The following is a 27,644-nucleotide window of genomic DNA, read 5'->3' as shown; positions in this document are numbered from 1 at the left end:
TGGAATACTACATTGCATAGGAAGTGATGCAAGAGATAGTTTCAGAAAACCTATGGAAACTTGAATCTACAGGTAAAAGGGAAAGTGGGTGGAACCAGGAGAACTATTTCTCCAATAACAATAACATAAAAAAAAAACACTTTGAAAGTCTAAAGAATGCTGACTGAAGCTATGACAAACCAGGATTCTAGAATACTGACAATAAAGTAAGCTACCCCTGTTTTGACAGAGACAGGATGGATTCATGATATAGGAGATACACATTCTTGACCATGGCTCATATGGAAATGCTTTCTTGACTATGCATATTGGTTACAAGACTATACCTATTAGATTTCTTTTCGTTGTCCTTTATCGGAGGGAGATGTCATGATGATGAGGGAAAAGTAATTGAGTCACCAGAAAGAAGAAAATAAAGAGGCTCAATAAAGCATTCGCTCAGAAGAGAACAGAAGGAAGGCCAGAAGGAAGCACAAGCAGGCCAGCTTAGAAAGTTTCATGTTGACTGTCGTCTGTGCAAAAGGAAGCTGTATATAATGGAGATGCACCTTTTGAGGTACAATCCTCTTTTGCTGTCCTACTTTATGTAAATGCGCATTTTATTTGATGTTTATTATGTCCAGTGTAAAAAATAAGCAATTGTTTTTTAAAAGAAAGAATATCCTAAGAAAGCAGTCATCTACACAAAAAGAGAAGACTGGTTAGAAATGATCCCCACATCTCTGTCTAATTACCATGACTCTATCATGTATCTCCTATTGGCTACATATTTTTTTTCACATTTCTATTTAAATTCAGGATCAAGTTCCACCCTGGGAAATTGACCCTCTAGAAAGTCATATATTATGCCTTCTTTGGACATTTCATTTCTGTTCTAAGTGCGTTGTTCTATCTTCCATCCTAAACCATCTCTCTCTCTCTCTCTCTCTCTCTCTCTCTCTCTCTCTCTCTCTCTCTCTCTCTCTCTCTCTCTCTCTCTCACACACACACACACACACACACACACACACACACACATGCGCACATCCACACAAGCACACACATGTACATACATACCTTCTCTATTACTGTGGAGAGGTCAACATCATTGTAGTCCCTCAGGTTCCCATTCTAGAAGTGTTCCTGGATTTCTCACCTTCCCTGAGCTTGCCATCTAAGCAATTACAAAGGTGATCTCTTGAATACACTCCCTTCTCTCTTCTGATGTTGCCACCACTCTGGTGCAAGCCCTCACTACCTTATACCCAGACTACTGAAAGCCTGTCCATGAGTCAGTCCGCCTGCCTAAAATCTCTCCCTACCCCAGTCTATACTTTATTCAGTCTCGAAAACGATTTTTCTAAAGCACAGGTCTGATCATGTCATCTCCCTACTCAATCAACTCCAGTGGTTCCTTCTCACCTCCAAGATGAAATATAAAATTCTCTGTTTGGCATTCAAAGCCCTTCCTAAGCTAAGTCACTCCTGCCTTTCCAGCCTTCTTGATCCTTACTCCCCAACATCTACTTTTTGATCTCTGGACACCACCTGGCTGTCCCACAAAGATCCTCTGTCTCTTAGCTCTGGGCACTTTCTCTGGCCGTCCTCTTATCCTGGAATGTTCTCCCTTCTCAACACTGACTACCGATGTTCCTACCTTATCCCACCTACAGGAAGCATTCTTCTCCCCCTTTTAATTGAAGAACCTTCCCTCTATGTATATAACTCACTTTGTATATATTTGCTTGCATGTTTTCTCCCCCTTCGACCATAAACTCTTTGAGGGCAGGGACTGTCATCTGCCTCTTAGCACAGTGCCTGGTACACAGTAGATGCTTAATAAGTGTTTATGGATTGATTAATTCTGGAAAATATCAAGTAGTCAATACTTCTCTTTTTCTGCATAGTAAATACAACTAGCTAAAGTATCTGAACTGCTGACAAGGAGTCCCAAGTTACTGTTTCTTTTCTTCAGTGCACAGTAACCTAGGCTTGGCAGGTGGACACAGTTATACAAATGAATTTCCTAGATGTGCATAAACTCTATAAAAGACATAAAATGTTTTATACAGTCGAAGTCACACTTCCTTAGATTAATAAAGAAAACAAAGTTTCATGACTTCAGAACGATCCTCCAGTGGCCCACTACCACAAAGCATTCTTGGTATCACAGTGACTTGGGGAGCAGAAGGATGTGACTGACTTTTTGGAAGCTCACAGGGCCCTAATAACCCTAAGGCATATATAGAACAATGCACCACAGAGCAGTACCTGACTAGAGAGGGCAGATCTGCTAAGAGATTGAGTTATGCCCATTAATCTTAATCTCCAGAACCCATTTGACTTGTATCCATTCATTTCCTTGTTTTTGCTTTCATGAAAGGATCGCTAAAAGTGCTGCTCCCTGGCCCCAAAATTCACAGCAAATGAAAAGTTTAGTGTTGACAAATGAATGCAAAACACTAGAGGGAGGAGTTTTTCAAGGGATTTGGGTGGGTTTTTTTAGAGTTGTAATTTATTAGCATTATCAAACATTTAATCGCGTATAGTGATAATAATATTTACTAGTAGGATCATAGTTTCAAAACTGGAATGAACTTAAACCTTCATTTTAAAGAGAAAACAGAGGGTCAGAGACTAGGCAGGTGCCTTCTCAAATGTCTTCATTCTTCCTCTCCCCACCCCACCCCCATTTATTTAAAAACATTGGCTTCTATCACTTGAATCACATTTTCTATCAGATGAACAATGATTTTCTTTTTAAGGAGCATTTCTATTTCAGAGATCCATCTGTATGAGGATATTTGCCATAGTGTTTTGATACATTAGCCTGTCATCTATGGAACCTCTGCTTTAAATCAGGCTCACAAAAGAAGTGAAATAAATTTAGTATCACTGACTAAAAAACGAGCTCCTGCACCAAATCACAGCTCCATAAAACCTGACACAGAGGAGGATGCTGGGAAATCTCCTTTTAGTAAAGGCCAAACCATGGGGTGGCAGGAGAACAACCAGCTTGATCAACGTGAAATACAGTTCTCTCGATGCCTAAATTAGAAAACCATGAAAAATAAGCATCATTAATTACTGGCCATAGCCATTGACTACGCTTGTGTTTTCCCCATGCTTACCTTGGTGGTTTTAACTTTGTTACCGCTGCTGCAAGACCAGCCAGAATAATCCGGAAGCACTTTACAATCCTCTCCATCCAGGCATGGGTTCATATGACACCACCATTTCTGTAGGACGATGGAGGCTGGAAGAGAGAATCCAAGTCATACATGTTAAAGGGGACATTGTTTGCATTGATCTGCGAGGCAAAACAGCACCTTCCTTCATGACTGGGTCACATACACGCAACTGTTACAAAGATGAAATGTCTTTATGCATCATTAACCCCCCAATCTGGAAACGATGAAGGGAGGGAGGGAGGGAGGAAGGGATGGAGGAAGGAAGGAAGGAAGGAAGGAAGGAAGGAAGGAAGGAAGGAAGGAAGGAAGGAAGGAAGGAAGGAAGGAAGGAAGGAAGGAAGGGAGGGAGGGAGGGAGGGAGGGAGGGAGGGAGGGAGGAAGGAAGGGAGGAAGGAAGGGAGGGAGGGAGGGAGGGAGGGAGGGAGGGAGGGAGGGAGGGAGGGAGGGAGGAAGGGAGGAAGGAAGGAAGGAAGGAAGGAAGGAAGGAAGGAAGGAAGGAAGGAAGGAAGGAAGGGAGGAAGGGAGGGAGGGAGGGAGGAAAGGAGGAAGGACGGAAGGAAGGGAGGGAGGGAGGGAGGAAGGGAGGGAGGGAGGGAGGGAGGGAGGGAGGGAGGAAGGGAGGAAGGAAGGAAGGAAGGAAGGAAGGAAGGAAGGAAGGAAGGAAGGAAGGAAGGAAGGGAGGGAGGGAGGGAGGGAGGAAAGGAGGAAGGACGGAAGGAAGGGAGAGAGGGAGGGAAGGAATGCCAAAGTCAGAATTTTAAATGATCTTGATAGGGTAGGACACTGGGCCAAACTGAATGCCATCAAACTTATTACGGGTAGAATCTTACACATGGTTCAAAAAATCAGTTTGATTAAAAAAAAGAAAAAGAGTTGCCAGCAGTCAGCAGTGGGATATGTGGGTTCAAATTAGGGCAACCAAGGTTCCCTCCATTCCATTCCCAGCAGGCCCAGACAGAATAATCCCAGGGAAAAGGTCAAAAGTCTTCATTAACTGCTTCTATTCCCCTCCCTCATTTATTTAGAAATGCTGACTTCTGTTGCCTGAATAATACTCTGAAAGTATTAAACTGAAGGGGAATTTCTACTTTAGGGAGCTATGACTTCTCCATCAGAGGGCTGCTGGCCCATAATGAGATGTGACTGAAGACAGAGCGCCCATCATCACCTCAGCTCTATCTTCAGTGGGCTATGTTCAAAAAAGTAGGGGTCAGGGCCAGTGAGGGAGTAGTCCTGCTGCTGTCTACCCCGGTCACCTGGAGTATTGCGCTCCCTTCTGGGCACCACATTTTAGGAAGGATGTTGAGAAGCTGGAAAGTGTCCCCAGAAAGATGAAAGTTGGTTGAAGGAGCAGAGGATATTGAGGCAGGGAAGACTTGGGTGGTAGAGGGATATGACAGCTGCATTCCTTGACCAGGAGTAGGTTGGAGTAGATGGTCCCTAAGGTCCTTTCCATCTCTGAGATTCTGGGATGTCATCCAAATTTTCAGGAGGCGCAGGATGAGGAAACAATTCACAAGTAGCACTGTTCATAAGTCACAGAGCTGGGGCTCAAACCCAGGTATTCGGATTCAGTCCCAAATGCTCTTTCCATAATACCATAGCTAAATGATAAGTGATGCTAAGCCATGTTGGGGGACATTTTAGACTGAATGGAGTAAGCAACCATCCTCTCCTTACTTTTGCTATCCATAACCACTGAATTTAGTCATGGAGAAAGGGAAGATTCATCAGCTTGAATAAAAACGATCAAAATTAACATTCCAGGGTGAGCTGAGTACAACTCCACAAAGCACCTGGGCCCAGCAGCAAACTCATTTCTGAAGTGCAAAGACAAAAACACATTAAAAACTTCCATCCTATCTTCACGTTTCACTTGCTGTTCAGCCATCTGAATAAAACAGAGCCCATCCGGCCACTCTGCCCTAATTCTGATCACTGAAGTGCCACTTGAAGTCAATTATTGTGCAGAAAACACTCCAAACAAATGGAAAGAGGGAAACCTGGCACTGACTGGTTTTCCAGCTGCCTTGTGCTAATTAGCTCACCTGCAGAATACTTCCTTAGACTTGCCTCACCAACTACCCAGCTGGCAGCCAGGAGACCTGCTAATGAAATGATTTGTATTTTCAACCTACAGCAAGATTTATCAACCAGATAGCCAGTGCTTGGACAAGTGAGACTCTATTTATGGGATGCTGTCCAAACAGGAAAGCACCATTTCTGATTTGGAATCTGAAGACAAGGGTTCGAATCTCAACTTTACTACTTAGTAGCTATCTAAGTTTAGGCAAGTCACTGAACCTCCCTGAATCTCTCATATGTAAAATGAGGAGGTTGGAATAGGATATCAAAAGGTCCTTTCAGCTCTAAATCCATGATCTATGAATAATAATTGAAATAATAATAGCCAATATTTATGTAAGGATTGAAGATTTACAAATGAGTTACATATAGTAACTCATTTGATCCTCACAACAACCCTGTGAAGTGTCATTGTTATCCCCATTATATAGGTGGAGAAACTGAGGCACAGACGGATGAAATGACTTGTCCCAGGTTACACAGCTAGTCCAAGGCAGGATTTGAACTCAAGTCGTCTTGACTCTATGTCCTATGCCTATACCAGCTGCTTTAGTGAGAGGGGTAAAAATTCAGTCATGTCAATTATTTTCCTTGGTTTTTTTCTCTTCCCTCACCCTTGGGAAAAAAAATTTAAAGGAGCTTGATGCAATTCAATTGTTGGTTTAGGAGGATTCGGTCAAACTTGTTTGTACATAAAACATAGTCTGAGTGTGTTTAAAAGTTCCATCCTCTTACAAATACTGATGATTGATTTTTCTCACGTTTAAGTCAGATGGCAGTTTCTAATGAAAGAGAAAGTTAATAAAAGACCATAGGGGCTTAGATCTAGAGCTGAGAGGAAAGTTACAGGCCACTTAGTTCAATCTCCTCATTTTACAGAGTAGGAAACTGAAGCTTAGTGAGGTGACTTGCCCAAGGTCACCAAGAGAGGAAGTAGCCCAGCCAAGATTTTGATCTGAGAAGCCCTGACTCCAAATCCATGATACAGTACTAAAGTGTTGCTGTTTGTGACTTGGTGGGCAGCTCTTCTTTCTAAATGTACGGAGCACCAATGCAATACCCACAGCAGCTCCTATGAACATGCATGCTTGTTTCCAGGGTAAATTCACAAAATATAAACATTCTTCCTCAAAGATGAAAGCAAAATATTTATTCAAATACCAGAAAGCCAATTCCACCATGGTAACCACGAATTTTGCACACATTACCAATAAAGAGAACACAGTCACCCCCAGGCCTGATTCCCTCCATCAGGTCTCCCCACAAACAAGCTCCCTTAGGCAAAATCACTCCCTCTCTCATTCACACTGGCACTCTGCTCTGCCTCCTCTCTCTCTCTCTCTCTCTCTCTCTCTCTCTCTCTCTCTCTCTCTCTCTCTCTCTCTCTCTCTCAGCTCCATCTTACTCTCTCTAACTGCTGCACCCATTCAGCAAACTCCTCCTACCATCAGCTCCATGTTACTCAGTCTGTGGGCTGGGCCGGAGCTCAAAGCAGGTCACGTGGGCCTATTAAGGGTCAGGGAAGATCTTCAAATTCCCTTACTATTCCACTGTAGAGGTACAATGTCATGGATAAAGTTCTTAATAGAATAAATTCAGAGCACCACCTGTAAGGGAATGAATTTCAACTATAGAAACTCTCAAAGATAAAAGTCTGTGAGGGAGCAGGAGTAGGCTGGAACACACACAGCTGCTTGAACCAGCTCATGAGAGTTGGTTGTTAAATTCCAGTGTGACCATTTTTACTTTGGAAATTGACAAAAGCAACAAATCAGGAATTGATTTATCGTTTTACTGATAATCCAGTCTTAATAATGTAGATTAAACTTAATTGTGGGTACAATTTTTTTTTTCAGACAGCTGGTTGCTAAACATTTAATGGCACATTCATAGAGGGACCTCCATAGAGAGAAGTAACCACATGAAAGAAATCAGTTCCTTAAGTCATTGACAATATATCTGCAGCAGTGGTGAGGCAGGGTACAGTCAACGTGTTAGTCTCTCCTAAAGTACTTCACTCTACTACTGACCTACAGCCCGTATAAATTACCTCATATAAATGCTTATCCTTGGCTCAAAGAGTAGTTATAATTCTCCTTCCTTTTTTAAATTCCCAGCTCTGGGACCCCAGACAGAGACAGTTGTTTGTCAATACATATCAGTATCAAATCTTTCCTTTTTTCTCTACAAATATTGTCCTTTTAATTGCTCTCTCTCAACTGTATTTACACTAAGTAACTACTGTTGTTGTGTTCATCCTTTGTTTTCAAAGATGACCGTGACATCAGAGAAATGATGACATGACTTGCACTTGACTGTGTTTTGAGTGAGGGAGGGCTGTGTAAGGTCACTAGCCTCACTTTCTCCTCCTGAGCCGTCTTGATCCAGTGACCAGATATTCATCAGGATGACTGGAGATGGCCCAGATGCAATGGGAGACTTTGGCCTTTTAGGTTAAAGCCTTTTCAGGTATTCACTTACAGTGCGGTAATGCTCATTCAGTGGATAGGCTTCTTTAAAAAGTAGTCAGGGGGATGGTACCTTTAATAGAAAAGTAAAAATAAATAGATAAATCATACTAGGAGGGGCAGGAGCATAAGTAACTATACTCCAACTAGTCAAGGACTATAGCTTGCAATGTTTATAAAGACAGAATGACCATTTAAAATAAAGAAAGATAAACAGAAGTTCTCCATGCCTAGAAGCAAAGGGTGAAAACTTCATTGAAAGAGCCCTGAGGAAAAAGGAGATAACAGAATTATTGCCTAAAGGTACTGAAATTCAGCATTCAGCAGTATATATCTTTCCTGACACTTCTTGGCTGTCCCAGTTGGCCCAATAGACTCATTGCCACAGTCTCATGCCCCTTCAACTGTCTCCATGCCACACAGCTTTGGGGGCCTCCTTTTCCCCTGTCCTGTCCCAAAACCTTAAACCTACTACACTCTGAAACTGGGTCTCCAATGGGCCCCTGCCAAGGGCTCCTGGACCCCCCCAGCCTTAGAGTGATTATCAATAGTAACTGTTGCTGTTTCCCACCCAGCCTGATTTTTGTTTTTCTTGACCTCATTAAAGGGGCCATGCTCTGGCTACTTCTTAAACAGGCCTATTCGATGAATGGATGTTGCCTCACCCTAAGTGAGTACCTGCAAAGACCTTGGCCTAAAGGGCCCAAAGTCTCCCAGTGCATCCTGGGCCATCTCCAGTCATCCTGAGGAATATCACGTCACTGGATTCAGATGACTCGGGAGGAGAAGTAAGGCTGGTAGCCTGCACAACCCTCCCTCACTCAAAACAAAGTCAAGTGCAAGTCATGTCATCATTTCTCTAATGGCATGATCTTCTTCAGCAACAAAGGATAAACACGATTCTCCAGTCTAAGTCTTCAGCTGGAGTACTGCTGTGCTGTTTTAGAAGAAACGTGGATGTTCACCCCAAGGCTGGTTGTCAAAGCCTTCCCAGGTCTGTTCTTTTGAGAGCCTACGTTCTAAGAACAGCTATCTCCCAGAATGAAGATAGCAGGTCAGGATCCTCCCAGGAAGCTAGTGCCCTTATAGGCTTAGCTTTACCTTTCTACCCTCTTCCTGACACAAATATTGATTTTTTTCACATAAATTTGATACATAAAATCCAGAGAGATTTAATATATTCAATTAATATTTATTAAATGCTTTACTCTGTGCAAGGCACTGTGGTAGAAGTTGGGGATAAAATGCAAAAATGAAATGGGTGCTGGTCTCAAGGATCTTACATTCTAACAAATTTAGAATATTGATGAATTTGGAGTGAATACTAATTTTTATGAGAGGCAATCCAGCGCCTCCCAGGCCTCCCTTCCAAGGTACAGAACTAGCCTCTGGAAGACTTTGACACCTGCTGGCAGTTTGACTCTGGTCAAGTTACTTCAGTGCCCCTAAGCAACTCTCTAAGACTTAAAATTGTCCAGCCAATGCTGATCTGCACTGATATAAGGCCACTGGTATGGAGCAATGCCAAAAAAAAAATCAAATTCTTTTTCAATGTGTTGATTGGTTTAATCAAAAAATTTTCTCTTCTTTGTCTTTTTTTATTTTTTTGTTTGTTTCGCAAACACTAGATCCTATCTCACACAGGCCAGAAGTATAGTGGCCACTCATAGGCAGACTGAACTGCTGGTCAGCATACCTAAAAACTTGGACGTGTTCTGGTTCCAACTTCCTCTCCTTTGGCAGCCTACTACCACCTTACATCTACCCTCAGGAGCTCACCATATTGGTGCTGGACTTACTGCAGACACTCAGTTAGCACTGAACTCCCAAACTCTGGCAATCCACCAGTCAGAGCCTCCCCCAAAGAAGGAATTAGAAACATAACACTCCCCTTGTTCATATTTTCTTTCTAATTCCTTGTTATAAATGAAGTTTCTCAGGGAAGGGGAAAGAAAAGGGAAATGCTTGGGGGTGGGGAGAGGTGATGTGAAAACAAAAGAAATAAATAAAAAATCTAAAATCAAAATGGAAAATGACATTTTCAGTTTCCCAGGTTAGATGTCCATGTGTTTTTAGGAACACAGACTTTCAGAGTTGGAAAGCACCTGAGAGGAAATGTGAAACAATGAAATATATACAGAATTTGGAGTCAGAGGACCTACCATCAGATCCCATCTCCATGTGAACCTTGATATATCACTCCTTGGGTCTCAGTTTCCTCATCTGTAAAATTAGAGGATTGAACTAATGTCCTCTAAGTTCTTTCCAACTCTAAATCTGTGATCTTATGAGCCTGTGATTAGAGGTCACCTGGTCTCAGTTGCTGAACAAGAATCCAACAAGTAGTTAACTAGCTTTTTCCTGAAGAGAAAATCAATCACTCAATCAATCAACATTCTATGCTAAGCCCTGGTGATACAAAGAAAAGTCCCTACCCTCAAAGAGCTCACAATCTAATAGGAGAAAAGTTCTAACAGAACACAATCCACCTCCCCTGAGCAGCCCATTCCACTTTTATATACTTCTTATCACTAGTAAATTTTCCATACTGCTGTTCTGTTTTGTCTGACTCTTCACTTAAGGGCTGTTTTCTGGACCCTCCTGGCTTAAGAGTGATTATCAATAATAATCGTAGCTGTTTCCTTCTCAGTCTAATGTAGTTATTCTTATTTGTTTCATTAAAGGGGCCATCCCCTGGCTACTTCTTAAACAGGCCTATTCACTGATTGGGCACTACCTTACTCTAAGTGAGTACCTGAATAGACCTTGGCCCCTTTAGGCCAAGATCTTCCATTGCATCCTGGGCCATTTCCAGTCATCCTGATGAATATCTGGTCACTGGACTCAGATGGCTCTGGAGGAAAAAGTGAGGCTGGTGACCTGCACAGCCCTCCCTCACTCAAAACACATTCAAGTGCAAGTCATGTCATTATTTCTGATGACATGGTCTTCTTCGGCAATGAAGGACGAACACAACCACAATCTCTTCATGACCCCATGGATCATAGCACACCAGGTCCTTCTATCCTCCACTATCTCTCAAAGTCTGTCCAACTTCATGTTTTTTGTTTCCATGACACTATCCATCTCATCCTTTGTATCCCCTTCTCCTTTTGCTTTCAGTCCTTCCCATCATCAGGGTCTTTTCCAGTAAGTCTTGTCTTCTCATTATGTGGCCAAACTATTTAAGCTCTAGCTTCAATATTCTACCTTCCAGTGAATAGCCTGAATTAATTTCTTTTAAGTTTTGACTGATTCAACCTCCTCGTCATCCAAGGGTCTCTCAAAGCTTTTGCACCACAATTTGAAAGTATCAGTTCTGCAGTGCTCAGGTTTCCTTATATTCCAACTTTCACAGCCAGATATTACTACTGGAAAAGGCATAGCTTTGACTATCCAGACCTGCCAAGGTGATGTCTCTGCTCTTTAGTATGCTGTGTAAGTTTGCCATAGTTTTCTTTTGAAGGACATGTGTCTTTAATTTCATGACTGTAGTCACCAACTGCAGTGACCTATGAGTCCAAGAATGTAAAATAGGACACTGTTTCCATTTCTTCTACCTGTATTTGCCAGGAAGTGATGGGACCAGTTACCAAGAAATTAAGGTTTTTCTATGTTAAACTTCAAGCCAGCTTTTATACTCTCCTTTTTCAACCTCATCAAGTGACTTCTTACTTTCCTCTTCACTTTCTACCATGAGAGTGATATCATCTGCATATCTGAGATTATTGATATTTTGCCCAGGAACCTTAATTCCAGCATTTAATTCATCCAGCCTGGCATTTCAAGTAATGTATTCTGCATATAAGGTAAGTAAATAAGATGACAATATACAGCCTTGTCATACTCCTTTTCCAATCTTAACCCAAGCAATTGTTCCATATTCTGTTCTAACTGTTGCTTCTTGGCCCAAGTACAGGTTCCTCAGGAGGCAAGAAAATGATCTGGTGCTCCCATCTCTGAAAACTTGCTACATTTTGTTGTGATTCACACAGTCAAAGGATTTAGTGTAGTTGATGAAGTAGATTTTTTTAACTCTCTTGATTTCTCCATAATCCAGCAAATGTTGGCAATTTGGTCTCGATTTCCTCTGCCCCTTTGAAAACCATCCTTGCTCTTCTAGTAATTCTCAGCTCACATAATGCTGAAGCCTAGTTTTCAAATTCTGAAGCATAACCTTACTGGCATGAGAAATGAGTGTAATTATTTAGTCATCTGAATATTCCTCAGCATTGCCCTTCTTTAGGAATAGGACATAAACTGATCTTTTCCAATCCAGTGGCCATGGTTCTGTTTTCTACATTTGCTGGTATACATCCACATGCAGAGAAAGAACTATGGAATAAGAATGCAGAGCAAAGGAGACTATTTTATTTGGGGGCTTTTTTTTCATTCTCATGGTTTCTCCCATTTATTATAATTCAAACCCTAAGCTCTTGGCAACAGATTCCATCACTTCCTGGCAAATATAGGTAGAAGAAATGGAAGCAGTGTCATGTTTTATATTCTTGGACTCATAGATCACTGCAGATGGTGACTACAGCCATGAAATTAAGACACTTGCTCTTTCAAAGGAAAACTATGGCAAACTTGGCAAGTCTGCATAGTCAAAGCTATGGTTTTTCCAGTAGCAATATATGACTGTGAGAGTTGGAATATAAGGAAACTTGAACACTGCAGAATTGATACTTTCAAATGTGGTGCAAAAATACTTGAAAGTCCCTCCGACAACATGATTAATGTGACAATGTGTTTAATAGGAATGTATATGTAGAGTCTATATCTGATTGCATACCATCTTGCAGAGGGAGAAGAGAAGGTGGAGGACAAAATTTAAAATTTATAGAAGTGAATGTTGAAAACTAAAAATAAATAAACTAATAAAAACTGCAAAAAAAAAAAAAAACAAATTGTGCAGAACTTTAACAGGATCGTCTCTTAGGGTTTTAAATAGCTCAGCTGGAATTCCATTACCCCCACTAGCCTTATTGTTGGCAATGCTGTCTAACATCCACTTGACTTCATAATCCACGATGTCTAGCTCTAGATCAGTAACCACAATATTGTGGTTATGTTAAGATCTTTATTGTATAGTTCTTTTACATATTCTTACTACCTCTTTCCAATCTCTTCTGCTTCTGTTAAATCCCTACCATTTTTGTCTTTTATTGTGCTCATTTTTACACGAACCAGACAATTTCCTTGAAGAGATCTCTTGTTTTTCCCAATCTGCTGTTTTCCTCTATTTCCTTGCCTTGCTCATTTAAGAAAACCGTACCTCTCTTTGGTATTCACTGGAATCCTGCATTCAGTTGGATATAGCCTTCCTTTTCTCCTTTACCTTTCATTTTTCTTCTTTTCTCAGCTATTTTTAAAATCTCATCAGACAGTTTTGTTTTTTTGTTGTTCTTTTCCTTCAGAATGTTTTTGTTGCATCTCCTATACAACATTGTAAACCTCTGTCCATTGCTCTTCAGACACTCTATCTAATGGAACTAATCCTTTAAATCTATTCATCACCTCCACTTTATTTTCATAAGGGGTTATTTGGGTCACACCTTTATGGTCTGATTGTTTTCCCTACTTCAATTTAAGTCTGAATTTTATAATAAGAAGCTCATGATCTGTATCATAGTCAGCTCCAGGTCTTGCTTTTATTGACTGTATAATAGCTTTGATGGCAAAGTATATAATCAATCTGATTTCTATATTGACCATCTGGTGATGTCCATGTATAGAGTTACCTTTTGAGTTATTGAAAAAGTCTTTTTGTTATGACCAGAGGGATATCTTAAAACTCTGTTAGTGTCTGCTCTGCTTAATTCCAAAGCCAAACTTGCCTATTATTCCAATTATCTTTTGATTTCCTACTTTAGCATTCCAGTTCCCTATGATGACATCTTTTTTTGGTGTTATTTCAGAAGATGTTGTAGGTTTAAATAGAACTGATCAATTCTGGTCTCTTCAGCACCAGTGGGTAGAATGCAGACATATTATTGTGACGTTCAATGGTTTGCCTCGCATTCAGTTACCATTCTGTCATTTTTGAGATTATATCACAGTACTGCTCTTCTCACCCTTTTATTGACTATGAAGGCTATTCCATTTCTTCTAAAATGTCCTTGCCCATAGTAGTATATGTATATATGCCATATATGCATATGTATGTATATATATGTGCCAGGCCTAGAGGCCTGAGGGCTACCCGAGTCTTACCTTACCTATCACAGGTCTTTGGCTGGCCAAACCGGATAAACATATGAGAGAAGAGACTTTCCGGAGTTGAACAAGGGTTAGGCTTTATTCAGGGTCCTGGTTACATGTGCAGGGTGAATTCTTCCTTAGGAGAGAGAAATCTTCCAAGGAGGCAAAGATCTTACAGTAAGAGAATGGAAGCAGAAGTGGAAGTGGGGAGAGAGGGGGGAGGGAAGAGCGAAGAGAGGAAAAGGGGCCTTCTGTCCTGTAAGGGCCCCTCAGCGCTAAGAGCGCCTTCGGGCTTTCCTGACCCTACTTAAGCTCTCCTGCCACATAGTTTGCACCTGAATACCGTGCCTGTTAGATAACAATAGGTGTGCCCAGATCCGGGCCAGTCTCGAGGGCGGGGATGCTCTCTCCCATCACATTCACACGGGAAGAGGTGGAAATACACGAGATCTCACTCCTCAATTCCCTGCTGTTTCCTGGGGGGCCTCATGAGAACTCTAAGGTTTAGAAGCTCTCACCTTTACCCGCCCGAGACTGTCCACATGGAACTGAACTTACACCCCCAACATATATGTATATCTGAATTAAATTCACCCATTCTGATCCATTTAAGTACATTGACACCTAAGATGTCAATGTTTAATCTTTTCATCTCCTGTTTGAGCACATCCAGCATACCTTGGTTCATAGATCTTTCAGGTTCCTTTGCAATACTGATTTTTACAGAATTGGACTTTCCTTTTGTTACCAGATATATCTGCAGCTGAGCTTCCACTGGTCCTCTACTCTTCCCCAGTAGCACACTGGACACCTTCTGATCTGATGAGTTCATCTTTCAGTGTCATCATTTTTATTATTTTTGTACTGTCCATGGGGTTTTCTTGGCAAAGATACTGGAGTAGTTTGCCATTTTCTTCTCTGGTAGATCACCTTTTTATCACAACTCCCATGTATAACATAAGTCATGGTTTAATTAAGCTCTATAAGCCCCTCCACCATGATAAGGCAGTGATTCTTGCATCAAACCTAAACTTGTCTCTTTTCAATTTCATCCCCTGAGGGACAAACACAACAGATTACAAAATAAAGTAAAAATCACCTGGGCTTGAATTAATGGAATAACTAGGCTATGAAAAATTTCACTAGTAACATTGCCATAGAGAATTGTTGAGTCACTTCAGTCACATCCAACTTTTTCTGTCCCCATTTAGGGTTTTCTTGGCAGAGATACTAGAGTGGTTTGCCATTTCCTCCTCCAGTTCATTTTAGAGATGAGAAACTGAGGCAAAGAGGGTGAAGTGACTTGCCCAAGGTCACAGAGCCAGTAAGGCTAGATTTGAACTCATGAAGATGAGTCTTTCTGATTCCAAGCCCATGGCTCTTCACTCTACCACCTAGCTGCCTTGGAGAGATAGGGACCTAAGTAGGACCACTAGCACAGACAGAAAAACAAATGCTTCTTATCAGTAAAGAGCTGTATGTAGAACTTCCTGCTGTAGCAGGAATTGGATATTTGACCTTTTTAGCAAAGAAGGTAATTTGATAGTTCAGAAGTTTAAGCTACAAGAGTCAGGGCAGGGCTATGAGCTGAGATAAAGAACCAGAAACAGAAATCTATTCTAATGGCCATGGAGAACATATGGCTCCTTAATACACTCTTCTCTACAGGAAAATTAATGCAAAGGAGATGCATTTTTCCTTCCTTTTCTGTAATACTGCACAGTGTTTCAAATGAGAACATCTATTAGTTTCTATTCTAAAAATGCCTTTGTTAACCATAAAAAAGTTCTTAATTTTACAAAGTCACTACAGCTGCTTGACATAAAAATTCGGGGCACGGAGGGAGTATGGCTTCATTGGTAACCCATGCTGCCACACTGTAATGAACTTCCTCATTTACAAGCCTCAGATTCCGAAAACCCCATGAATTCTACATAACTTGTGGAGAGCCTGGCCCTCAATGTGGCATTTTGGGCCATTATTTTCCAGGTAAAATATTAATAGGCATTGGTCTGGTCCATTTGCATTCCTCATTGTTGTTCAGAGTCTTCTACATCCCTTGTTCCAAATATATAAGGAAAAAAATATGTATTTCTTGGGGTACTTGGGCTGTTACACTTTTAAATTACCTAAGTAAGAACAAGCTCACATCTGGAGATTTAGTTTCTCAAATGTTGATTCACCTTAATTATATTTACATAGAGTTAAGGCTTAACTAAAAATTACCTTTTTACACTGAAAATACAGACAAGAAGATTAAGTGATATCTAAATGGTATATATTTCCCATGGAAATAGAAATTGTCATAGGAATGCCTCCCCATATGTTCATGTATTTTCTGTTTTATTATTTTTGCCTGGACCTCAGTTATCCCAAGTTTCACTTATTGAACTATTTATTAACTGTAGAGGCAAGTAGGGAAAAGTTCTGCAAGTTATATTACATTTTTTTCAGTTGTTTTCCAGTCATGTTCTTTGTGACATCATTTTAGGTTGTCTTGGCAAAGATACCAGAGTGGTTTGCCATTTCCTTCTAGAGGTCATTTTACAGATGAGGAAACTAAGGCAAACAGGGTGAAGTGACTTGCCCAGGGTCATACAGGTAGTAAATGTATAAGGCCGGATTTGAACCCAGAAAAATGAGTCTTCCTGACTCTAGGGCCAGACTCTATGCACTATGGCACCACCTAGCTGCCTTACATTTCATGTTATTATTAGAAAAAGAAAAAGAAAAGAAAAGGAAGCGGTGTGGTGTGATGGATATATAATGTGAGCCTTGGATCATGGGAGATCTGTGTTCAAATTGCTCCTCTGCCATTTCTGAGCTGGAAGACTTTGAACAAGTCATTCAGTATGATTCCCCTACCCATAAAATGAGAAGCTGAAACCTCACAGAGATATTAGGAAGATAAAATGGAGAATTTTGCCAAATGATGGAAGGAAGGAAGGAAGGAAGAAAATAGGGTCCTCCAATCCTATTCAAATGATGCAAAAATGAAGACAATGCAGAGTAAGGATCCAAAAACAACTCAGGCTAAAATAATGGGTTAAATACAATAAAATGCAGTTGAATTTGGAGGGGGAGCTCCAGTGTAAAGTCATATGTTTAAATCTAAAACATCAACTTCACAAGTTTAAGATAGGAGAAACATATCTAGACTTCAGTTTATTTCATAAAGGATCTGGAGGTAGGAGGTCTCACAATGGGAGAACAGAAAACAGAGTAGTACAATGGAAATAGCTATGAATCTTGGGTCAAATTTCCTGAGTTCACATCCTGTCTTCACTTTGTACAACTTTGGTGATGTTGGGCAGTGAGGCGGTACAGTGGATAGAGTCACAGGACCTGAACTCAGGAATACCCAAGTTCAAATCTGGCCTCAGGCACTTAGTACCAGTGTGACCCTATTCATATCACTTAACCCCATTTGCCTCAATTTCTTCAACTGTAAAATGAGTTGGAGAAGAAAAAAGCAAACCACTGTAGTATCTTTGCCAAGAAAACTCTAAATGGGATCATGGAGTTTGAGACATGACTGAAAACAACTGAACAAAAACAACAAAAGGTGATGTTGGGCCAGACCCATATTCATGGGTCTTCATCTGTAAAATGAAGACATTGGCCAGATAACTTCTAACATCCCTCCCAGCTCTAGACCTGTGATATTCTGAACATTTTAATGTGGGAAATAAAAAAAACGAACTCATTCCTAGGCTGCATTGAGAGATAATAGTGTCTAACACTATGGAGGATGCACTTTGTCCTGGTTAAAGCATATATGGGATATTGCATTCCCTTCTAGAAGGCAAAGTTCAGAAAAGACTTTCAGATATGAACTTGGTAACTAGAAGACTGGTGATGCTCTTGGCATAAATATCAAAGACTAGAAATGGCAGTTCATTTGTGAAGGAAAGATAATGAATTCTGTTTCAATCTTGAGCTTGAGATACCTACAGGTTAACCAATAGGCCTTTGGTGATACTGAAACTCAGGAGAGAGACCAGGACTGGTAATATAGATCTAGGAGGCATCCACAAAGAAATAATCATTAAATCCATGTAAGCAGATAAGATCATCAAAAGAGAGAATATAGAGAAGGATGAGGGCCTATCAAAGAGTTTTGGTGTAACACCCACAGTTACCACCCTCCTATAAAAACCTTATTATAACCAGCTTGATACTGATGGTCCCTTAGGAAAGAACACCAAGCAGTGGTCAGACAGGCAGGGGAAGAATCAAGAAGGAGAAATGTCACAAAAAAACCCAAAAATATCCAGAGTGAAAGGCTAGTCAACAGCACCCAACGCTGAAGTCAAGAAGGATGAGGATTGCTAGGTGTTTGGTCATTTCAGTCATGTGTAATTGACACATCCTGCACTCCACTGCCAAAATGACTTTCCTAAAGCACAGGTCAGACCATGGCAGCTCCCTGCTCAATAAACTCCACTGGTTCACAAGCACCGCTTTGGCTGTGGTTGGTTTTCTTGTTCAGTCCTCTCAGTCATGTCCAACTCTTCAGGACCCCATTGGGGGTTTTCTTAGTAAAGATACTGGAGTGGTTTGCTATTTCCTTCTCCAATTCATTTTACAAAGGAGGAACTGAAGTAAATAATTAAAAACTGGTGTCAGAGGCCAGATTTGAACTCAGGGCCAGTGCTCCATCCACTGCATCAACTAGCTGGATTGATAAAAGACTATCAATCTGTACAATTAATAATAAGGTTTAAAGAAATATGGATCAAACCTTAGTTTCTCTGTAAATTTTACAAGATCACAACAAATTGTCCTTGCTATGGATGGTAAAGTACATTCTTAACTAAGATGAATCAAAAAATTCCCAAGAGTATAAAAACTGGTTGTCATCAGAAAGAAGAAAAAATGTGCTTTAAAAAATAATCTCCAGTTCTTACATCCATGAACTGCCTTATTAATCTCTTCTTAAAAACAACTCAAGTACTCATAACAAAAGACAACATATTTCATTAAGCTCTCACTTTGAGAAAATGAATTGAGCTTCTTTCGCATCCAGTAGTTATTTCATTTTATCAAGGGGGCCATTCAGTGTCATCTATGTAGACTCATATTTTAATAACTGTCTCCAATGCATTTCCCATCATGGAGAAGATTATCAGTGTCACATTCTTTGACAGCCAATCAAATCCAACAGATGTTTATTCATTCCCTACTATGTGTAGAGAACTGAATTAGTCTCTGAGGGAGTTATGAAGTTTAGATAAGATATGGCCCCCGCACTCATGGAGGTTGCTGACAGTCTAGTAAGGGATACAACACATACACAGAAACCAACAATACACAATATTACGTGATTTATGAACTAGTGAATTACAAAACCAAGTACTAAGTAAAGTCTAAGGAGTAGATAATCCTGACTGGACAGATCATGGAAGACTTTATGGAAATGGGACACTTGAGTTGGTCTCTACAGTTTAGGTGGGAATCCAGTGGAGAAGGAGGGTGCTGCAGACACAAGGAATGAGGTGAGGAAAGGTATAGAGGATGGCCAGTTTTGCTGGAGAATAGAATGTATGAAGGGGAGTATTTTAGAAATATTGGGTGTCACCTGACAGTGGAAAAGTCGTGATTGCAAATGCAATCAAAGCAAATAGAGAGGCAATTGGGAGCAAGTGAAGGTTTTTGAACATAGAAAAGTGATGTCATCAGGTTTGTATGTTAGAAAGATTCTTCTGATAGTGATGTTGAGTATGGATTATAACAGTGTGAAGAGGTAGGAAGGAAAGGAAGGTTGCTATGGCAAGAGTCCAAGCTGGTTATAATAAGGTTTTTTTTTCTTTTTTTTTTTTAATGTTTAACAATGACTGCCATACAATTGAGATTTTATCCCCCCCACACCTACCCCCCACTACCCCCCTCCCTCCCCACTACTGCATACAGTTCTGTATAGATTCTACATATACTTTCCTATTGAGTATATTTTCACTATAGTCATGCTATGTAGTTGGACTAAAATAAATGGAAGAAATCATATAACAAATCAAAACATGATACACAAAAACATACACATACACAAACATGATCTGCTACATTCTGCGAATGACTTCCATGTTTCTTTCTCTGAGTGTGGAAGGCATTTTGCCTTAGAGAACCACCATTGGGATTTTATTATTTTTTTTTTAAGAAGTTCTTGCGTTATTACAAAATTCCAAGTCTACCAGAAAAAACTCTCGCACACTGTGGTCGTTGCTGTGCACAAAGTTCTCCTGGTTCTGCTCCTTTCACTCAGCATCAGGTCACATAAGTCCTTCCAGGCCTCTCTGAAGTCTTCTTGTTCATCATTTCTTATGGCACAATAGTACTCCATTACATTCATATACCATAATTTATTCAGCCATTCCCCAATTGATGGACATCCCCTTGACTTCCAGTTTTTGGCAACTACAAAGAGTGCTGCTATAAATATTTTTGTACATGTGGGACCCTTTCCCATTTTTATGATCTCTTGGGGATACAGTCCTAGTAGCGATATTGCTGGGACAAAGGGTATGCACATTTTTGTAGCCCTTTGGGCATAGTTCCAAATTGCTCTCCAGAATGGTTGGATGCGCTCGCAGCTCCACCAACAATGAATTAGTGTTCCAACTTTCCCACATCCTCTCCAGCATTTATCATTTTCTTGTTCTGTCATGTTTGCCAATCTTATAGGTGTGATGTGGTACCTCAGAGTTGTTTTGATTTGCATCTCTCTAATCAATAGTGATTTAGAGCATTTTTTCATATGATTATAGATATCTGTAATTTCTTCTTCCAAAAATTGCCTGTTCATATCCTTTGACCATTTATCAATTGGGGAATTATAATAAGGTTTTTATAGGAGGGTGGTAACGGTGGAATTGGAAAGAAGTAAATGAAGGTGATACTATAGAGATGAACTCAACTGAATGGCTTTGGGAGGTAATGAAGAAAAAAAGGTCACAGAAAATCCCCAGTCTGTACACATGGGGAGCAAGGTGAAGGCTGTTGCACTGAAAAAAACAGTGAGATTAAGAGAAGAAGCAGGTTTAGGGAGGAAATAGTGAACATAGTTGTGGATGTGTTGATTTTGAGTTGTCCATGGAACACATAATTGGAGGTGTCTAATGTAACTAGACAGCAGAGTTCAAGAAAATGGTGAAAACATAGACTAATAAATTCTTGGAGGGTCCTAAAGACCAGCCCACGAAGTTCACATTTGACTCAGTAGACTACAGGGATCCACTGAAGAGTTCTGAGCAAAGGAATAAAATGGGCAGCAAGGTGGCACAGTGGTTAGAGCTCCCGATTTGGAGTCAAGAAGTGTCATCTTCCTAAATTCAAATCTGATCTCAGACACTTACTAGCTGTGTGATCCTGGGTGAGTTATTTAATGCTATTTGTCTCAGTTTCCTCGTCTATAAAAAAGAGCTAGAGAAGGAAATGGCAAGTCACTCTAGCATCTTTGCCAAGAAACTCCCAAATGGGATCACAAAGAATCAGACACGACTAAGAAATGGCTGAACAACAATATATAAACAGATCTTTTGTAAGGAAGAGTGGTCCAGCAGCAAGGTGAGCATAGAATGGAAAGGGAATCCAGTGGAAGTCAGAAGATCTATTAGGAAGCTATTGAAACAATCCAAGTGGTATTGAGGGCCTGTGCTAGGGCAGTAAGAGCTGAAATAGAGGAAAAGACAGATGTGAATCTTATCGTGCAGACAGGATTGATGGGATGTGTTAACTTACTGGGTATAAGAAGTAAGGAAAGGATCAGAGAAAGCATCAGTTTAAAACAGAGGCAGCTGGGTATATGTTGATGCCCCTAGCAGAAATAGTGAAAGTAAAAGAAGGTACAGGTTTACAGAGACAGGTCCTCTCTACTATTTACTTCCCCTGTGAATCTGAGTAAGTCACTTAACTCTTCTGAGCCTGTTTTCTCATCTCTAAAATGGAGGTGGGGTGAAACTATGTAAAATCTAAGTTTTCTTCTAGCTCTAGAGATCTATGTATGATCCGATAATTGATTTGGTTCAGACATGTTGAAGTGAGGAGGGCATTAGGTGTCAGGTAGAGATGTCCATAGATTATTAAGGATACAGAGCTGGAGTTCAAGAGAAAAGCCAAGCTTGAAGAATCACATTCAAGGATCAGCTGCAGAGAATATAAAGTTAAAGGCTTGGGATGGATGAGATTGCCAAGGGGTAGAGAGACAGAGACAGAGAGAGAAACAGAGAGACAGAGACAGAGAGAGAGACAGAGACAGAGAGACAGACAGAGACAGAGATGGAGGAGGAGGAGGAGGAAGGGAAGGAAAGGGAGTGCTGAAGACAGAGCCTTGAGAAACACTCACTTTCAAGGACCAGGACCATTATGTGACATCAACAATGGAACAGTCAGAAGTGCAGACAAACTGTAAGATACTAGATTTCAAGTTGGAAAAGGACCTCAGAAGTTATTTATTCCAGCCTCTCATTTTCCATATGAGGAAACTAAGGTCCAGAGAGACTGTGCCGTGTCCAAGGTTACACAGGTAGTAACTGATAGAACTGGAATTAATCAACTGACAAGCATTTATTAAGTACTTACAGTGTTCCAAGCATTGTGTTAGGCACTGGGGATCATTATTTTTAATTCTCCCTCTATTTGTAAGGAGCTTTCATTCTACGCCCGAGCCCCCATCTCTGATGCATCTCTCTTTCCATTGTGCCACATACTGTTTGTCTCCCTCAGAGCAAGAGAGTTAATGCCAGGAATGAAGCAAAAATCCACAGAGAGTAATCAAGGGACTACACTTGGGAAAATGGCCAAAGAGGATGAAGACTGAAAACATTAAATATTTAAGGTAAGTGATGGGGGTTCAGGGGAGGCAGGAAGGAACATATGATGTTCAGAAGCTGCAGTTATTTTTGATATATGTTTTTAAATTATAAATATTCTCCCAAATCAAAATCTTCTCAAATTAACACAACCCAAAGAAAATGATCATTTCCCCTAAAAAGTTCCCCAAGGTAGCAGCTGAGTCTCAACAAATGCTACATGTCAGGGACTTGTGGATTTTCCACAAGGTTATCATAATCCACAAGGGGAAGAAAAAAAATCAAAGCTGGCAGCTGGGATTCCTGCTGTTTAACTTTAAAGAAGTCGTGATTTTGTGTGAAAAGCAAGGAAAACATTAGATAAGAACCTTCCTTGTGGATTAGCCAAAATATATAAGGATACACTGATTTTCACGTGGATATTAATTACTTTTCCTTGGCACCATTTTTAGGGGCTCTTGTTTTAATTTAAATGCAAATTCCAAGCGAATCCTCTTTACTTTAGATCTTGCCCATTCTTATTGACAAATAAGATAAGGATGTCTGTATCTAGTGAAGAATAAATCTCCTGCACACCCGCTAATGGCAGGGCCCTGCATAATTAGTACAGGAGAAATGACTGAGCAGAGAGAGCTAACATCCCTGAAAGAAGTTGCCCAGGCCAGGGAGCCAATGGCACGCTAAGTCAGGAGCACTAGCATTCGGGGAATAGTTTAAAGGAAGGCTAACAATCAGTAGTATTTATCTAGGGTTTGAAAGTCTGCCAAGTGTTTCAGGTTCAACATCTCCTCTGAATCTCATCATAATCTGCGGAGGTAAGTTCTGCTCTGGCCATTTTACAGAGAAAGAAATGGAAATTCAGAGAGAGTATCTTCAAACACATACATACATACATACATACATACATACATACATACATACATACATATATATATATGTGTGTGCCAAGAAAGGGGTAGCTAAGTGGCACAGTGGGTAAAGTGTCAGGCCTACAGTCACAAAGACTCATCTGGCTTTAGACACTAACTGTGTAATCCTGGGCAAGTCACCTAACCCTGTTTGCCTCAGTTTCCTCATCTGTAAAAACAGACCTGGAAAAGGAAATGGCAAATTACTCTAGTATCTCTGCCAGGAAAACCCCAAATGGTGTCATGAAGAATGAAAAACAACTGAACCACAAAAAAATGTGGCAGGCACCATGCTAAGCACTTTACAAATATTATCTCACTTGATCTTCCCAACAACCCTGTAAGGGAGGTTCTATTATCATCCCCATTTTCCAAATAAGGAAGCTAAAGCAGAGGTTCAGTAACCTGCTCAGGGTCACACAGCTAGTGAGTGTCTGAAGCAGGATTTGAACTCAGGTCTTCCTGATTCCATGTCCAGTATTTTTTACCCACATAACTACCTCTATGATAAAGATATAAAGATGACCCCCCTAGTAACCCTGACAAAAAGCAAACTTGTACTCCCTATTTTATGCCAAGGACCCTGTTTCCTTACCAATTCTTGCCATACAATTCAAAACTGAGCCTGAGATATTTCAAATAAAATCAGATTTGCAGGTCCATAATCCTCGACTTTTCTGAGTCATCTTCTACTACTAGTCTCTGGAGTTATGTAGATATGTTGTTTTTTTCCTTGTTGACCACTGAATTACAGCAGATCACCTAGATGGAGATCAGGAGGGGACCCCAGTGGCATCTATATAACCCCCTCATTTCACAGCTGAAGACACAGATTTAGAGATGAGGTGACCTGATCAAGGTCACACAGTTTAGTAAGCAGCAGGATCCAAACCCTTTTCTGACCACAAATCCACACCACACTACTAGGATAGATGACCCATCCATACTTCCTTCCAATAGGGTCAGACATACAACCATAAATTTAGGAGATCTGAATCTTACTGCTCATACCAAAGATAATGTCCTGGATGATTCAAGTCTTTCAGCTGCAGTACTCTGCAGGCAAAAGACATGGATTCAAATCCTACTCCTGACACTGCCCAGATGATTTTGGGCAAATCACTTTGTGGGCCTCAGTTTCCTCATCTGTAAAATAAAGGTATCAGTTTAGAAGGTCTCCGAAGTCTCTTCCACTTCTAGATCTAAGATCCCATGATCACATGACCATCCCTATAAATTTCAAAACCAAAATGTCCCCTTCTGACCACCAAGACTCTATATGTTGTCTTACCCTACTAGAAGGGGGACTCTTCAGGAGCAGACTATCATCTCTTTTGTATTTGTAACCCTAGTACTTAGTACCAGTGTTTGGCACAGGCAGCATTTAATCAATGTTTTTTATTCATTCATTCATCAGATTCAATCCCTTCATTCTACAGGTGAGGAAACTAAGGCAGAAAGAGGTGTAAGTGATTTGCCAGTGTGACATAGCTAATATATCAGATGAGATTCACAGTCAGAGCCTAGCGTTGGCCACTACACCATACTGTCTCTCTAAACCTAAGTGATAACCTGATTACCAAATGCTTGTGTGCTGCGTCCAACCAGATGTCAGTAAAGCTGCTTAGTGATTTGCCTCCTAAGTACCCTAGTCTAAGATAAAATGCCGCAAGCCATGAATACTGCTTGCAAAGACACGGGATGCATCATTACATATATTAAGAGACTTAATTATGCCATGATATATTCATCACCACCAACAAACAGAGACCGAGAGAAGGAAGGATTACACAGCTCACACAGCAAAGAGTCAACAAACAGGGCCAAGAGGTGAAGTTTCTCCAGTCTCACTGAGATCTTAGTGGCATCAATTAGATACTGCTTACCTTCAACACAGGAAGGCTGAGCCCTCGTTGTACCAGCAACCTGCCCTGGGAAGCAAGAACACTTGACAGTCTGGGATCGCTCCTCAATCCTGTTCTTATTGCAGCAACGGTGCACAGCCACCACTTCGCAAGTCCCTTGCTTGACCTGGTGATGTCCTAGATGTGCACAGACAAAAACATACACAAAGGCATTTAGCCTCACAGCGGGCAAGAACAAGGCTATGTCGCCATTTGCCATACCCAAGTTCATTCTTTCTTTCCTGATTTTTAAATACAGCACAACTATGTTTACTGAGATGTAATGTAGCATGATAGAGAGAGAATCAGCCCTTAGTTAGGAAGACCCGGGTTCAAGTTCTATCTCTGACTTATATTGACTATGTGACTCTGAGGAAGTGACTTAACCTTTCAGAGCATGAAGCCTCTACTTCTGTAAGACAAAGAGAAAATAACACACGTCATCAGTAGAATGAATTTAATAACCAGGAATTCACTCCACCAATGAAACCACTGGTCAGAACCAAAATCAATACATAATTTGTTCCAGGATGTGCTAGAACCAGCTTTAAGCAGCTCACAACAGCTATTTATTAAATTTTCAGTGTGAGCATTTAAACTTCAGAAACTGGCAAATGTTTTTCTTGTACTCTTGTTTTCATCTTACTTAGAGACCAAAAAAATTTAATTTACTTTTCTAGGAAGAATTCCTGGGCTCCCCAACTATGCTGGTTGTTATTTTGATTTTTATCCCTTCAAAAATATTGCAATTAAAGATTTATGTCCAGTTATCTAGGAGACATCTTGGTGTGGTGAATAGTGAACTGATCTCATTACAAAGAATTGCTTCTGACACCTGCTGAGATCATGAATCTGGAGCTAGAAAAGGTTTCAGAGGTCATTTATTCCAACCTTTTCATTCCACAGTTGAGGAAACTGAGGCCCAAGTTAAGTGACTTGCCCAAGATCAGAGGTAGGATTTATGACTGACAGCTTTTGGCTCTTATCACAAAGTAGGGAGACATACTTGGTCCTAACAGAATTTAAATTTAAATAATATCCTTTAGAAAGGATATTGTGAGTCGTCTAGTGTCCCAAGGGCCCAGAATACACTTCCTTTTCACCTCCAGCATCTTCAAATCCTCAGTTTCCTTTGAGGCTCAATTCATGTGCCACATCTAACAGGAAGACTTTCCTGATTTCCTCTAGTTGTTTTCTCCCACATCAAATTCTATTGTATTTATTTTATCTGTTTAAATGTAACTTGGACCCTTTGAGCAATGTGGCTCTTATTACTACCCCATATGAAGTCAGTATAACCAAACAATGAAAATTTTGAATACTCCACAGAAAACGCAAATGTGAATAAGAGGACCGAGACCATCAGTGATCAAACCCAAACTACTGATTTAGACATAAATCAGCCAACAAGAATCTGGAGAAGGAAAGCCAAGGCAAGGAAGATTCTTGAGAACGCACCATTTTGAGAGAAATTATTGTTTTACTATTAACAACCAATTATTAAACTGGGATCTAGGCCTCTCTCCTCAATTTCCTCATTAAGGCCCTGTTCCTGTTTTTTTTTTTTTAATTCACTTTATGAAGAACATGGCTGATTAATGAGATTGCCCCTAGACGTCAAGGAACATGCCTTTCGATCTTAGGTAGGATTTCACCCAACCAGGCAAGTTCTTACCCTGAGGAAAAGAGTCCCTGTCCTTATACTCCTCCATTAGAGCTCAGAGTGACCCAGCTCATGAAGGAGAAAACCAACCAGCACGATCTAGATGGAGATGGATTCCCCTGTCCAGATTGTTGGTTCTGGCTGAGTCTCACAATCAGGCCACGTTCTCAGCAGGCGGAGCTGAAGACTTCTAGCCCACCTCCTCATTAAACATCCACCAATCAGGGTTGATTTTCTCTTGTCAGGGGCCATTCCCTTTCAGAAAGTATATAAAGCTTTTAAGCTCTTCATGGCTTGTCTTTGGTTAGAGAGAAACCACTGACCATCAATTTACTGATTGCCAGTTAGCCTAATTAATAAATTGACTATTAATTACCCAGAAACTCTGTCTTTCAGGGTTATTCATTGTGCACAATATGATGATCAGTTGACATG

At 40.6% G+C, this 27,644-nt stretch overlaps 1 protein-coding gene and 1 long non-coding RNA gene across 2 annotated transcripts in view; one reads left to right on the top strand and one right to left on the bottom strand.

Annotated features, from left to right (window-relative positions):
• The window catches only part of TAFA4 (TAFA chemokine like family member 4), a 192,117-nt gene that overhangs the window by 5,045 nt on the left and 159,428 nt on the right, over nt 1–27,644 (bottom strand). Inside the window, exons 4-5 of the mRNA XM_072598722.1 lie at nt 25,529–25,684; nt 3,111–3,235 (exon numbers count right to left, since the gene is read on the bottom strand). Of these exons, the coding sequence (XP_072454823.1) occupies nt 3,111–3,235; nt 25,529–25,684 (281 nt within the window). The remainder of the gene's footprint in view (nt 1–3,110; nt 3,236–25,528; nt 25,685–27,644) is intronic.
• LOC140497593 (uncharacterized) lies at nt 5–27,599 on the top strand. The gene is made up of 3 exons (XR_011964739.1): nt 5–556; nt 22,649–22,760; nt 26,876–27,599. It is a non-coding gene; the product is annotated as an uncharacterized lncRNA (long non-coding RNA).

The sequence above is a fragment of the Notamacropus eugenii genome, chromosome 3, assembly GCF_028372415.1.
Source record: "Notamacropus eugenii isolate mMacEug1 chromosome 3, mMacEug1.pri_v2, whole genome shotgun sequence".
Lineage (NCBI taxonomy): Eukaryota > Metazoa > Chordata > Mammalia > Diprotodontia > Macropodidae > Notamacropus > Notamacropus eugenii.
Note: the sequence above shows the minus strand (reverse complement) of the source record. Positions and strands in the feature narration are given on the sequence as shown.